Source organism: Pleurodeles waltl, chromosome 2_1 (assembly GCF_031143425.1).
Source record: "Pleurodeles waltl isolate 20211129_DDA chromosome 2_1, aPleWal1.hap1.20221129, whole genome shotgun sequence".
NCBI classification, from domain to species: domain Eukaryota; kingdom Metazoa; phylum Chordata; class Amphibia; order Caudata; family Salamandridae; genus Pleurodeles; species Pleurodeles waltl.
In genome coordinates, this window is record NC_090438.1 from 117226657 (window position 1) to 117240408 (window position 13752).

The 13752-nt window shown below is 46.5% G+C and overlaps 1 protein-coding gene across 1 annotated transcript in view; it reads right to left on the reverse strand.

Annotated features, from left to right (window-relative positions):
- LOC138259421 (UDP-N-acetylglucosamine transferase subunit ALG13-like) overlaps positions 1 to 13752 on the reverse strand; it is a 790124-nt gene that overhangs the window by 203268 nt on the left and 573104 nt on the right. The window contains exon 18 of the mRNA XM_069207173.1: positions 1386 to 1441. Coding sequence (XP_069063274.1) covers positions 1386 to 1441 — 56 coding nt within the window. The remainder of the gene's footprint in view (positions 1 to 1385; positions 1442 to 13752) is intronic.

A 13752-nucleotide genomic window follows, 5' to 3' on the forward strand; every position in this document is an offset into this window, starting at 1 on the left:
AAAGGTTTGGTAGGAGAATCGTGATTAAGAGTCTGGCCATCAGGTACTTCTTTGTATTGTTGTTACTGAAATATTGGTATGTTTCATGCTCGTATGATTTAACTTTATTAGATGCTTTTATTCACTTTTTAGATTTTGTACTTGTACAGTTTATTTCTGAGATTCATTTATATAAATCTGGCTTTGAACCTGCAATAAATCCTTTAAACTTGCATTCCCACCTCCAAGATTTACTGTGTGACCAAATGGGTTACATTATAATTACGCTGAATTATCAATGTATTTTCTTCTTACTCTAGCATTGTGATTGGTCTAAGCCGCCTGCTTCGATGCTCAGACAGGTAGTGGGAGCCTAGGCATGTTCTCCATTCGGCTGTGCAATGCAGCCGGGTGGAGAACATGCAGAGTGCACATCTGTTTGGCCAGCCCAACACAGCCATTCAAACAGACATGTGCACTTTATAGTGCACATAAAACACCTCCAGCCCCCTCCCTCCCGCCCAGCCCTTTCTCCCAGGAAAAATAAAATAATAATAGCGTAACGTTAGTTTTTGTCCCTTTCCCACAATCCACTGGTGCAACGCTCCTCCGCCTTAGTGGAGAAGCTGCCCTTGGAGGAGTATCTGTATAAGATATAGGAGAACCAGACAACAAGGGAAGAAACTAAACACTAAAGAGTAGTAACATGACATGAGAAAAGTAAACATTTATAATCAGCTAAGAATGTAATTATTCATGTTTTTGCCAACCGCATTTTTGCAAAACAATATGTATTCAATATCTAGGTGAACATTACTGTAGCAGGTTACTTTGAAATAACTAATTTTTCTATTTAAATCTTAAAGTTGTAACAGCAAATTAAACTGCCAACTCCAAAAGTCACTCCTTCAGAAAACTATCTTAATTACAAACATTATGTATCTTCTTGCAAAAAGCATTTTGTGCATGGTGCCTGCTCAGCCAGATTTGTATTTGTTTTACAATGATCAGAGGTCATGGACCTACTGAATTCTACTTTTATTATTCTCAGAGGGATTAAAGGCTGAGTCTGCTCTGCCAGGACTTCATTCAGCAACCTGCATGGTGCACAGTTCACAGCATCAGCAGCTTAACCTATTGAGCTATTTTCCTGTCTTATTACTTTGGACGCCATCATTGCAACTACTCATATTTCGAAATCAGTAAACTGCGTAGAAGGACCAGGAATACAACACAGTTGCATGCCTGGATGACCCGCTATATCATGGTCCACCTACTCTTCACTAACCTACATGAAGACACAAACGTGAGGTGGGGTGGGTGGAAAGAGTAATGGGCAGAGGGGCATTACAGTAGCTCAAACTATTGACATGCATTAGTAATGGTAAAAGACTTGCATAACTTACCAAACTTGTTGCGGACTCTGCAGCGCTGTACAATGATGCATTTTCAAAGGTAGCATCTGAAATGCAAACATTTTATTTGTAATTATAAAGTACTCCAAGTATTGGCAAAATTAAAAACCAAGCTAAAATTATGATTCAACTGTTGACGAACAAGTTTTATGTTTTCATATGTTTACTCAGTAGCTATAATCAGCATTAAGATGCTTACAAAAATGTTACACCATAAATGTATGCTTTAACACAGTAAACGAGCCATAACAATAGACAAATCTGCATACAACAGACTAATAGTCAGAGACATTTGCAAAGTTATGGCTGTATAAATAACAGGACCAGGATAGACCAGATGAAGACTAAATTATTTAACAAAAAAAATAAAGTTCTATGGATTCATTAACTTCTACACATGGAGATCCATTATTTTCAGGAAGAAAACTACCATCATCTGCTGGTTCTCAAGAAATGTTTCTAAAATATGAAATGCCTTCATGGGTCACACATAAATCGGGGTTCTTCCTTTGGACTGTTCAAAAAGATCTACACCCTTGCTTTAATGTGTATTTATATCAGAAAAGATGGTTTTGAGTTAGAAAAAATGTTTTTGAATTTCTTTTGGAGAAGGTGGGGATGTAGGAAGCCAGACTTTTTTCAGGTTATCCCCCCCACTTTTTGTTCCCATTTTGAACTGCTGGTTTTCAACAGTGCACTGAAGCCTGCTAACCAGGCTTCAGTGTTCTTTCCCCTAAAAACAAAAAACAAATTGTGTACAATTGACATGCACTTTAGCACCCCTGTAAGTCCCTATAAATGGTACCCCAGGTACCTAGAGCCTGGGTAGTAAAGAGGGTGCCCGAAGGGCTGCAGCATGTATTATGCGACTCTAAGGGGACCCCATACAAATTACATGCAGACTGCATGTCATTGTGCAAACCATGAGTGTAGGAAGTTGGCTCTGTATGCACTATTTCAAAGTAAGGAATAGTATGCACAGAGTCCAAGGGTTCCCCTTAGAGGTAAGATAGTGGCAAAAAGAGATAATTCTAATGCTTTATTTTGTGGTAGAGTGGTCGAGCAGTAGGCTTATCAAAGGAGTAGTGTTAAGCATTTGTTGTACACACACAGGCAATAAATGAGGAACACACACTCAGAGACAATTCCAGGCCAATAGGTTTTTGTATAGAAATATATCTTTTCTTAGTTTATTTTAAGAAGAAAACAAGTTACTTACCTGTAACTACAGTTATCCAGTATTGGTATCTTTCATAAATTCACATGCTTGAATCATCCCCGTCGTCGAAGTGGGAGTCCCACGGTACATAAAATAGCAATAATTAATAAATATATTTTTTTTTGCCATAGGCTATAATGGAGCCAGCAATTGCTCACATAGCCTATCCATGTCCTTTTGTGAAAAGACCCAAACCTGCCTGCTTGTCCAATCAGGCACCAGCACCCTCTAGAACCTTCTCCAGAGAAGCTCCCTTCCTCAGATTTTCCAGAAAGAGTGAAAATTAGAACCTGAGAGGAAATGTGAGCATCAAAGGGGAGGAGGGTGGGTCGCATGTGAATTTATGAAAGATACCAATACTGGATAACTGTAGTTACAGGTAAGTAACTTGTTTTCTTATCCAGTATTGGATCTTTCATAAATTCACATGCTTGAATCTGAATAGACAGCAGTATGGTTGATAAACATTGTATCCAGCGTGGATGGAGGGTGCGAGCATGAAGACCCTCTATCTTCAATAAAAATCATAATAATAATCATAGTAAACTCATACATTTCTGATCGTGAGTTACGAAGGAATACAGATAATTTAAGTACGTGTACATCAATACTGAAATTCATGCTGTAAATACCGATATAAATATATATATATATATATATATATATACACACACATATATATATATATATATATATATACACACATATCTATAGATACATGCATACACCTTACATATTCACATGGAAGCATAATAGAAAACATGGTTATTTGCATTTCAAACCATATGTCTATAACTAAGAAAAGGTCTCAACTTAATGAAAGAGATGGCATAGAACAGCTTGTCCTACTAGAGATTCTGTTCTTTGTGATGACTCCAAACAATAGTGCTGCGTAAAGGAGTGCGTAGTTTTCCATGTCGCAGCCTGGCAAATTTGATCAAGGGCAATACCTTGAAACAAAGCAGCCGATGTGGAGACTGCTCTTGTGCAGTGGGCTCTCGGGCGCCTAGTCAACGGTTTTCCTGCCTTGGTGTGACAAAATTGGATTGTCGAAGAAATCCATCGGCTATAGTGGCCTTGGTTAATCCTGTTCCCTGTCGTCCCAGAGAATAAGATACTAGGAGTTGGTCTGATTTTCTGATGTGTTTGGTACTTTGGAGATAAAATTTTAGGCATCGTTTGATGTCCAAAGAGTGGAGAGTTTTCGCTGCAATCGTAGTATGGTTTGGAAAAAAGGTTCGTATAATAACGGGTTCATTGAGGTGGAACGAAGATGGAACCTTGGGAATATATTTGGGATTGGTTCGGAGCATAACGAAGTCTTCAGAGAAAACCAAAAAGGGTTTTTTAGTAGTGAACGCCTGTATATCACTGACTCTCCTGGTGGAGGTGAGAGCGAGCAAGGTTGACACTTTACAGGTGATGTACTTGAGCTCCGCCCTATGAATGGGTTCAAAAGGAGCTTTCATGAGTTGGGAAAGGACAATATTAAGATGCCACTCTGGCGGAGGTAAGCGTACCGGAGGAAAGGTGCGGAACAGCCCTTTCATAAACTTTTTGATGACTCTGGATGAGCCGATAGATGGCATGTCAGCCGAACGCCTGTAAGAGGCTATAGCTGCTAGGTGAATCTTGACTGATGCATGGGAAAGACCAGCTTTGGAGAGAGAGAGCAGGTAAGAAAGAATTTGCTCAGGGTTAATCTGAAATGGGTGAAAATTATTCTGAGAGCACCAAACACAGAATCTCTTCCATTTGAGTTTGTATGTCTTGTTCGTGCTCTCTGCTCGTGCCTTAGATAATATAAGTCTACATTCTTGATCAATGTTCATATCGTGGAACTCTCTGTACTCAGGAGCCAAGCATGCAAGTGTAGCGAAGTTGGGTCGGGATGTAAGATTCTTCGTTAGAAGATTGTGGTTGCAAGGAAGGCGGACTGGATTGGCTACTGACTGGAGTAGGAGCTCCGTGTACCAGTACTGCCTGAGCCACTTGGGGGCTAAGAGAATGATCCTGCAGCATTCGGCCTTCATTTTCCTGAGGAGCCTGGGAATCAGTGGAATGGGGGGAAAAGTGTATGCAAAGATCCCGGACCATCTTATCAAAAGAGCATTTCCCCACAACCCCGGGAGTGGGTATCGACTGGCGTAAAACTGGCATTTGGCGTTCAGATTGGTGGTGAACAAGTCTAGGGTCGGCCGACCCCATCATTGGAAGATGTCCTTGAGTATGGCCTGGTTGAGTTCCCACTCGTGACAGTTGTCGTCCGTCCTGCTGAGAGAGTCCGCTAGAGCATTGTTGACCCCAGCCAGGTGCTCCGCCCTGAGGCAGACGTTGTTCAGTGTGAGCCAGTTCCAGAGAGACTGAGCTTCTCTTGAGAGGGAGAGGGAGAGGGATCTTGTTCCTCCCTGTTTGTTGATGTAAAACATGCTTATTGTGTTGTCTGTTCTGACTAACACTGATGATCCTGCGATGCGTGGCAGAAAAGCTTTGAGCGTGAGATGAATCGCCTTCAGCTCTAACAGGTTTATGTGCATCTCTTTTTGGAGCTTGGACCATCTGCCTTGAATGCGCATGTCCTGTAAGTGGCCTCCCCATCCTTCCAAGGAGGCGTCCGTGGTGATGACAAAGTCTGTTATTGGTGCCAGAAAAGTAAGACCGTGGGAGAGGTGGTTGATGTGAGACCACCATTCTAACGCCTGCCGAATTTCTGGTGTGATAGTTATTAAGTCGTCGAAGGATCCTTGCGACTGGATCCATTGAAGTTGCAGTTCTTGCAGCGGCCTTATTTTGAGTCTTGCTAGCCGTACTAGGACTATGGCTGAGGAAATCATGCCCAGGAGCGATTTGAATAGTCGTACTGAAACTAACTTTTTTGCGGAGATTGTGACAGCCAATTGGGTCAGCTTCTGCTGCCTTGCTAGGGTAAGATATGCCTTGTTTTGGATAGTGTCTAATTCTGTTCCCAGGAAAACTCTCCTGCATGCGGGAAGCACGACCGGGGCAAGGCATTTCGTGAAGATACTCGGAGCTGATCTGAAGCCAAATGGTAGGACTTTGCGATGCTTTTGGTGTATCGGTATGTGGAAGTAGGCGTCCTGGAGATCTAGAGTTGTCATAAAATCTCCAGGATTCAGGAGGTGCAAGATATCTGACAGTGTGATCATCCGGAAGGATTGTTTCCGAAGGAACTTATTGAGTTTCCTGAGGTCTAATATAGGACGCCACTCTCCTGACTTCTTCCTTATGAGGAAAAACCGGGAGTAGAATCCGAGACCCCGTTGTTGCACAGGAACTGCCTCTATAGCCCCTTTGGCAAGAAGGCTGAATACCTCCGCTTGAAGCAGACGAAGGTGGAGAGACCTGCCTGATGTTGGTGGGTGAAGCGGTGGCTTTTGTGTGAATTCCAGGGTATGACCTCTTGTCACTATATCCATCACCCATCTGTCTGATGTTATTTTCTTCCACTCTTGGATAAAGTTGGAAATATTTGCTCCTATTTGCTGATGTCGTGGGCATTGGGGGAGCATAGCCGGTGCCTGTAGAAGATCATTGTTTTCTGGGTTGGTCTCTGGATTGCGAACCCTGCCTTCGTTTACCTCCTTGTCTGGTATAGGAGGCAGTCGATGATTGCCTGTACTGCTGATGGTATGAAGGCCTGTACTGGGATTGCTGGTATTGTCTCTTCCTCTAGCCCCTCGAAAGAGCTGTTTCCGGTACTGCAGGGTACTCAGGGACTTGGCGGTGTCCGTGTCTGTCTTGATGGCTTGAAGTGCGTCATCCACATGTTTGCCAAATAGAGATTCGCCATCGTAAGGCATGTCTAGGATTCGGGACTGCACTTCTGGTCTAAAAGATGTGGCCTTGAGCCAACCTTGCCGTCGTAAGACCGCGGCACCCGCTAGTTGGCGGAAACCAGTAGAGGCTATGTCAAGAGTGCAGTCTATGATTTCTTCCGACGTACGCTCACCTTCCTGTAGGATCTTTCGTGCCTCTGCTTGTTTATTTTCAGGGATACGGTCCAGGAAAGGTTGCATGTCGGACCACATTTGGCGGTCATATCGACCTAGAATCGCTAAAGAATTTGCTGCCCTGACAGTGATTGCAGACATGGAGGAGAATCTCTTGCCTATATTGTCCAGCCTTCGACCTTCCTTGTCTGGAGGAGTAGAGATAGGCGTCGATGGGTTTTTGGAGCACCTTTGAGCAGCCTGTGAGATCACTGAGTCAGGCTTTGGATGGCCAGTAAGGCATGCCGGAGAATCTTGGGTTGCCTTGTATTTCTTATCCAGTTTTTGTGGAACTGGAGGAACCGTAGCCGGGTTTCGCATAATCTTTGTGCCCTCGCTCCATATGAAATCAATAATCGGAATTGCTCCTTGAAATCATGTAGGAAACATTCCGACTGGGAGACAGATGTTGGAAGGTGAAAACGTACTGCGGCTCTGTCCATAAGATTATGGAAACCACCTATGTCCTCGGGCAGAGAATCAGAGGGGTGAGGTGGTGGTGGAGAAGGAGTGGGGGCCAAGTAATCATCCCATTCCTCGGTAGGATGTTGTGGAGTGGAAATTTCTCCTTCTTGTTCCTCATCCCCTGAAGTGGAACCTTCATCTCTGGGGGGGTGCAGCTAACACCGAGTGGGATGTCAATCTTGGAGTAGCTGGAGGAGAAGGAACATTAACTGGTGTCACCAGAGAGACTGGCGCTGGTGGTTGATCTTCCGCTGCCAGTGGGAACCTTCTCCTATAATCCTGAAGCATGGATTGTAAATCCTGGATTAAGGAGGAAGGCATTTGTACAGTATCTCTGTGTTGAGGCTCTCGTGTTTTGTAATATTGTTCCTGATGAGAGTAGTATGGTTGGTATTGTTCATATTCATCCTCTTCATCCTCATCTTGGTACTTGACATGTAGCTGCGAGGGGCTATGTGCATCTCCGAATGGACCTTCGTCAGATTCCTCCCAGTCAAGAAGATGACTGGGTACTAAAGCCTACACCTTGTTTGGAGATGTGTCAGTTGGATAAATGTCCGGTGTAGGTAGAGATCTGATCCTGACCATGGCTCGGAGATCTGGAGACCTGGAAGAGGCAGGAGTGGCCTCAATCTGTCTACTAGGCACCAGTGCTGTGGATGGCGTGAAAGTTGATGCAGCCGTGGATGGTACAGATTTTTCCATCGACAATGGTCTCGTCGACGGTAGTGTCGTCGCCGGTAGTGTCGTCGTCGAGGATGACTTCTTTGATGGTGTCTCCATCGATGGTGAAACCGCCGATGACAATGGCGTCGCTGGCGTTATAGTCGATGGTGTTGTAACCGATTATGTTTTTACTATACTAGTCGACGGAGTTTTGAGAGAGGGGATAGGATCCCTTACCGTCGATGTTAAGGTAGTCGATGCTGACAACGGTCTCGTCGACGATGTAGTGGAGACGGTAGTTGTTGGTACTGTCGTCGTCGTCACGGTCGTCGACAATGTTGTCGATCAGATTTTTAGAGTCATTTTTCCAGAAGTGGAAGGCTCTGAGGAAGGAGATAGACGGTAGGACTCTTTCTTTTGAAGAGGAGAGGAAGGCTCAGAGGAGACTGAAGTCTGTAAGCCCTTCCCATGATGTGATTTCTGCCTCTTCCTGGATTTTTCTGTGTGGCCCAGGTCCTCAGATCTGGACCTTTTGTGTGGCCTCTCTGACCCACTCTCCTCACCTGAAGTACAGGATTTGTCCTGTAACCATGTCAGGAGCCTGCCCTCACGGTCTCTGATGGTCTTTGTGGAGAAGGTGCGACATATTTTGCAGTCCTTAACCTGGTGTTGTGGGTAGAGACAATACAAACAGTCTTTATGTGGGTCATCCACATGGAGCCTTTTCTTTCCACAGGTCTTGCAAGGGCGGAAAAGGCCTTTCCTAGAAGAATCCTACATATTTTCAACTCTTTTGAGAGAAAAAGTTCTGAAGTAGAAGAAAAACTGAGCAGAGCTCAGGGAGACTCCCTTCACACGACGTGCGGTAGAAAATCTGAGGAAGGGAGCTTCTCTGGAGAAGGTTCTACAGGGTGCTGGTGCCTGATTGGACAGCAGGCAGGTTTGGGTCTTTTCACAAAACGACATGGATAGGCTATGTGAGCAATTGCTGGCTCCATTATAGCCTATGGCAAAACATTTTTATTTATTAATTATTGCTATTTTATGTACCGTGGGACTCCCACTTCGACGACGGGGATGATTCAAGCATGTGAATTTATGAAAGATCCAATACTTGATAACCACAGGTTCAAGATTTACATGTAATACTTCAAATGAAAGGTATTGCAGGTAGGTACTTTAGGAACTTTGAATTAGCAAAATAGCATATACAGTTTTCACATAAATGGCATATAGCTATTTTAAAACTAGACAGTGCAATTTTCAACAGTTCCTGGGGGAGGTAAGTGTTTGTTAGTTTTTGCCGGTAAGTAAACCACCTACGGGGTTCAAGTTTGGGTCCAAGGTAGCCCACCTTTGGGGGTTCAGAGCAACCCCAAAGTTACCACACCAGCAGCTCAGGGCCGGTCAGGTGCAGAGGTCAAAGTGGTGCCCAAAACGCATAGGCTTCAAAGGAGAAGGGGGTGCCCCGGTTCCAGTCTGCCAGCAGGTAAGTACCCGCGTCTTCGGAGGGCAGACCAGGGGGGGTTTGTAGGGCACCGGGGGGGACACAAGTCCACACAGAAAGTACACCCTCAGCGGCACGGGGGCGGCCGGGTGCAGTGTGCAAATAAGCGTTGGGTTTTCAATAGAAAGCAATGGGAGACCAAGGGGTCTCTTCAGCGATGCAGACAGGCAAAGGGGGGGGGGGCTCCTCGGGGTAGCCACCACCTGGGCAAGGGAGAGGGCCACCTGGGGGTTGCTCCTGCACTGGAGGTCGGATCCTTCAGGTCCTGGGGGCTGTGGATGCAGTGCCTTTACCAGGTGTCGGGTCTTTGGAGCAGGCAGTCGCGGTCAGGGGGAGCCTCGGGATTCCCTCTGCAGGCGTTGCTGTGGGGGTTCGGGGGGGGGGGGGGGTCAACTCTGGCTACTCACGGTCTCGCATTCGCCGGGGAGTCCTCCCTGAAGTGATTGTTCTCCACAAGTCGAGCCGGGGGCGTCGGGTGCAGAGTGCCAAGTCTCACGCTTCCGGCGGGAAACGCGTGTTGTTTCAAAGTTGCTTGTTTGTTGCAAAGTTGCAGTCTTTGGTGAACAGAGCTGCTGTCCTATGGAGTGCTTGGTCCTTCTAGATACAGGGCAGTCCTCTGAGGCTTCAGAGGTCGCTGGTCCCTGTGGAAAGCGTCGCTGGAGCAGTGTCTTTAGAAGTGGGGAGACAGGCCGGTAGAGCTGGGGCCAAAACAGTTGGTGTCTCCGTCTTCTCTGCAGGGTTTTTCAGCTTAGCAGTCCTCTTCTTCTTAGGTTGCAGGAATCTGAGTTCCTAGGTTCTGGGGAGCCCCTAAATACTGAATTTAGGGGTGTGTTTAGGTCTGGGGGGTTAGTAGCCAATGGCTACTAGCCCTGAGGGTGGCTACACCCTCTTTGTGCCTCCTCCCTGAGGGGAGGAGGGCACATCCCTAGCCCTATTGGGGGAATCCTCCATCTGCAAGATGGAGGATTTCTAAAAGTCAGAGTCACCTCAGCTCAGGACACCTTAGGGGCTGTCCTGACTGGCCAGTGACTCCTTGTTTTTCTCATTATCTCTCCTGGACTTGCTGCCAAAAGTGGGGGCTGTGTCCAGGGGGCGGGCATCTCCACTAGCTGGAGTGCCCTGGGGCATTGTAACACGCAGCCTGAGCCTTTGAGGCTCACTGCTAGGTGTTACAGTTCCTGCAAGGTGGGGGGGGGGGGGGGGGGAGGTGTGAAGCACCTCCACCCAGAGCAGGCTTTGTTTCTGTCCTCAAAGAGCACAAAGGCTCTCACCACATGGGGTCAGAAACTAGTCTCTCAGCAGCAGGCTGGCACAGACCAGTCAGTCGTGCAACGAACAATTGGGTAAAATACAGGGGACATCTCTAAGATGCCCTCTGTGTGCATTTTTTAATAAATCCAACAATGGCATCAGTGTGGGTTTATTATTCTGAGAAGTTTGATACCAAACTTCCCAGTATTCAGTGTAGCCATTATGGAGCTGTGGAGTTCGTTTTTGGCAGACTCCCAGACCATATACTCTTATGGCTACCTTGCACTTACAATGTCTAAGGTTTTGCTTAGACACTGTAGGGGCATAGTGCTCATGCACCTATGCCCTCACCTGTGGAATAGTGCACCCTGCCTTAGGGCTGTAAGGCCTGTTAGAGGGGTGACTTACCTATGCCATAGGCAGTGTGAGGTTGGCATGGCACCCTGAGGGGAGTGTGAGGTTGGCATGGCACCCTGAGGGGAGTGCCATGTCGACTTAATCATTTTCTCACCACCAGCACGCACAAGCTGGCAAGCAGTGTGTCTGTGCTGAGTGAGGGGTCCCTAGGGTGGCATAAGACATGCGGCAGCCCTTAGAGACCTTCCCCGGCATCAGGGCCCTTGGTACCAGGGGTACCAGTTACAAAGGACTTACCTGGGTGCCAGGGTTGTGCCAATTGTGGAAACAATGGTACATTTTAGGTGAAAGAACACTGGTGCTGGGGCCTGGTTAGCAGGATCCCAGCACACTTCTCAGTCAAGTCAGCATTAGTATCAGGCAAAAAGTGGGGGGTAACTGCAACAGGGAGCCATTTCTTTACAATGAGTGAAAACATGACATGGCACACTGTGTGCCATGCCAAAGTCACTGCATATTATATATGTAAGTCACCCCCCACAGCAGGCCTTGAAGCCCAAGGCAGGGTGAATTTGTTTTTGTATGTGAGGGCATGTCTGCATGAAGATATGCCCCTGTGATGTCTAGTTCTATTACCAGATAGTACATGTGAGCAGGTAAGCCGCCTTAAGGTATGAACTGGGCACTAGTCAACACAAGTTACCCAGGAACATAATGGATTCACTGAAACCTATGGTGTGGGCATAAAACACCTCGTCTTAATAAATCCATACTGATAGCAGTATTGGATTTATTATGACATGCACCCACAGGACACCTTCGAGGTGCTCTCTAAAAACCTCCAAGTCCTTTAGTGTGCTGGCTGACTAGTAACGACCAGCCTGCCACCACAAACTAGTTTCTGACCCGTCCTCCCCACCCCAGAGGTGAGAGTCTGTGCTCTGAGCTTAAACAATGCCTGCTCCAGAGGAAGGTGTTATCACCTCTTCCAGCAGGATGGCTAGTAAATCTGCATGCCAAGGCCAGGGACTTCAAAGTCCTTGCCACCTTTGGTATGCAACCACTGCTTCCCACAGACATGGGAGATGCCACCCCTGCCTTGAGGCCCAGTGGCACCAAGACAGGAGGGAAATTAGCTATAAAAGTAGGCGTGTTGCACTACCAGGCTAGTCACACTCCTAAGGTGGGCTGCCCGTTGTGCTCCATGAAGGAAGGCTTCCACCGTTTTCTTTTTGGTAGAATTAGTAATTCTGGGAAAGGGTTATGCCCACTACCCACAGGAAGTGGTCATCTAGGAGGGTGTAGTCACCCCAGGGATAAATAGCCCATTGGCTATTACCCAGCACTACCCTAAATGCCCCTGATGTGAGTATTTAGGTGGCCCCCGAAACCAGGAACCTAGATTTCCTCGACTACAAAGAGGAGGACAAAGAAGAGCTGAAGCCCAAGAACTGTTGACCAGCTGACTTGACGCAAAACCCTCTTTGTCTGTCCCTATCCTGACAATTGCAAAGACCCAATTTGCCCTACATCCACCTAGAGCCTTGGAGGACTGCCAGCACTTCACCCCCTAGTCAGCATCTCCATTGGAGTGAAAGAGCCACTTCCCTGCACCTGCAGGCAACCATGACTGTCCAGATCTCCGTTTTGCTGACCATCGGGTCCACTGAGGAAGCATCTTGCAAGGAAGAGGATCCCAAGTGTTCAGGAGTGCAGCTCCCTTGACCTAGCGTGTCTTTGAGATGCTGAGCCTGCCAAGAGCCTCCTTGCACCAATACCCGAAGTACCCCAGCCAGTTGCAAGCACCAAGGCTAGTTTAGTGTCCACACCAGACACCAACACCTCCAAGACCGACCTGCTGACTAGGGACACAAGTAACCCCGAAGTTAGCCCCGAGAGTGGCGCTGCTGTCAACACCCAAACCGCCCAATCACCCAGTCAACTCCAAGAAGTTAAGAGTATCAAACACCAGTGACCTGCCTGACAAAACACCTCTGCACCAGAGCCCCACAACCAGAGTCTGAGGGCAACAGATTGTGCCTTGTGCCCCCAGAGACCCTCAAGAACAGACTCCTCCTTTGTGTTCAGCCAGAATGGTCACCCAGTCCCCCCGCTTGCTGGCCCTTTTTTTTTTTTTAAACACAAGTACCACTCCCATTCACTTCAAAGAATAGAGTCCGAGGCTACCACCATTAGGAGCACCTCTGCACCCGGACACACCAGGGCAGGTAACCAAAACAGCTATTCTGAAGTTCTAAAGACTTAGGCCCCTACTTACCTTAAATCCAGAAGTACAGTCCTGTAAGTCGTTGGCAAATGACCCTGTGCAGCATATGCTCTCACCGTAGGATAACATTACTGCGCTAGAGGCTCATGCCTCAAATCTGACAGCTGTATTTTCTAAGTGTTGAAATATTAACTCAAAAAGTTGTTACCTAATCATGAAGATCTTGGTATCTAAATTAAGACAAAAATATATGTTATTTTTCTAAATTGGTCTAGAGTTTCTTCTTCAATGTCTCATCTATTGGCGATGTGTGTTCATCAAATGCTCAGCATTGCCCTCTGATAAGCCTACACTGCTCATTCACACTACCACAAAAGAGCATTAAAGGGTATTTTTAGCCCTTGTAAGCCAATAAGGGTGGCCTTGGACTATCTGCATAGTCTACCCCTATATTGGTATACTGCATAGATAGCCAGCTACCTACAGGCAGCGATATTTAGAGAATCAGGACGAGGGGATTTTGCCTAGAGGACTGTAAATCTTCAAGAACAGGATGAGTAGTTTTTTCTGAAGCAAATGCGGAATGTTTCCAGGAGGATTTTGAATAAGTTGAAGTTTTATACACCTTTGCATCACAGCAGAGGGCTTGGTGTCTT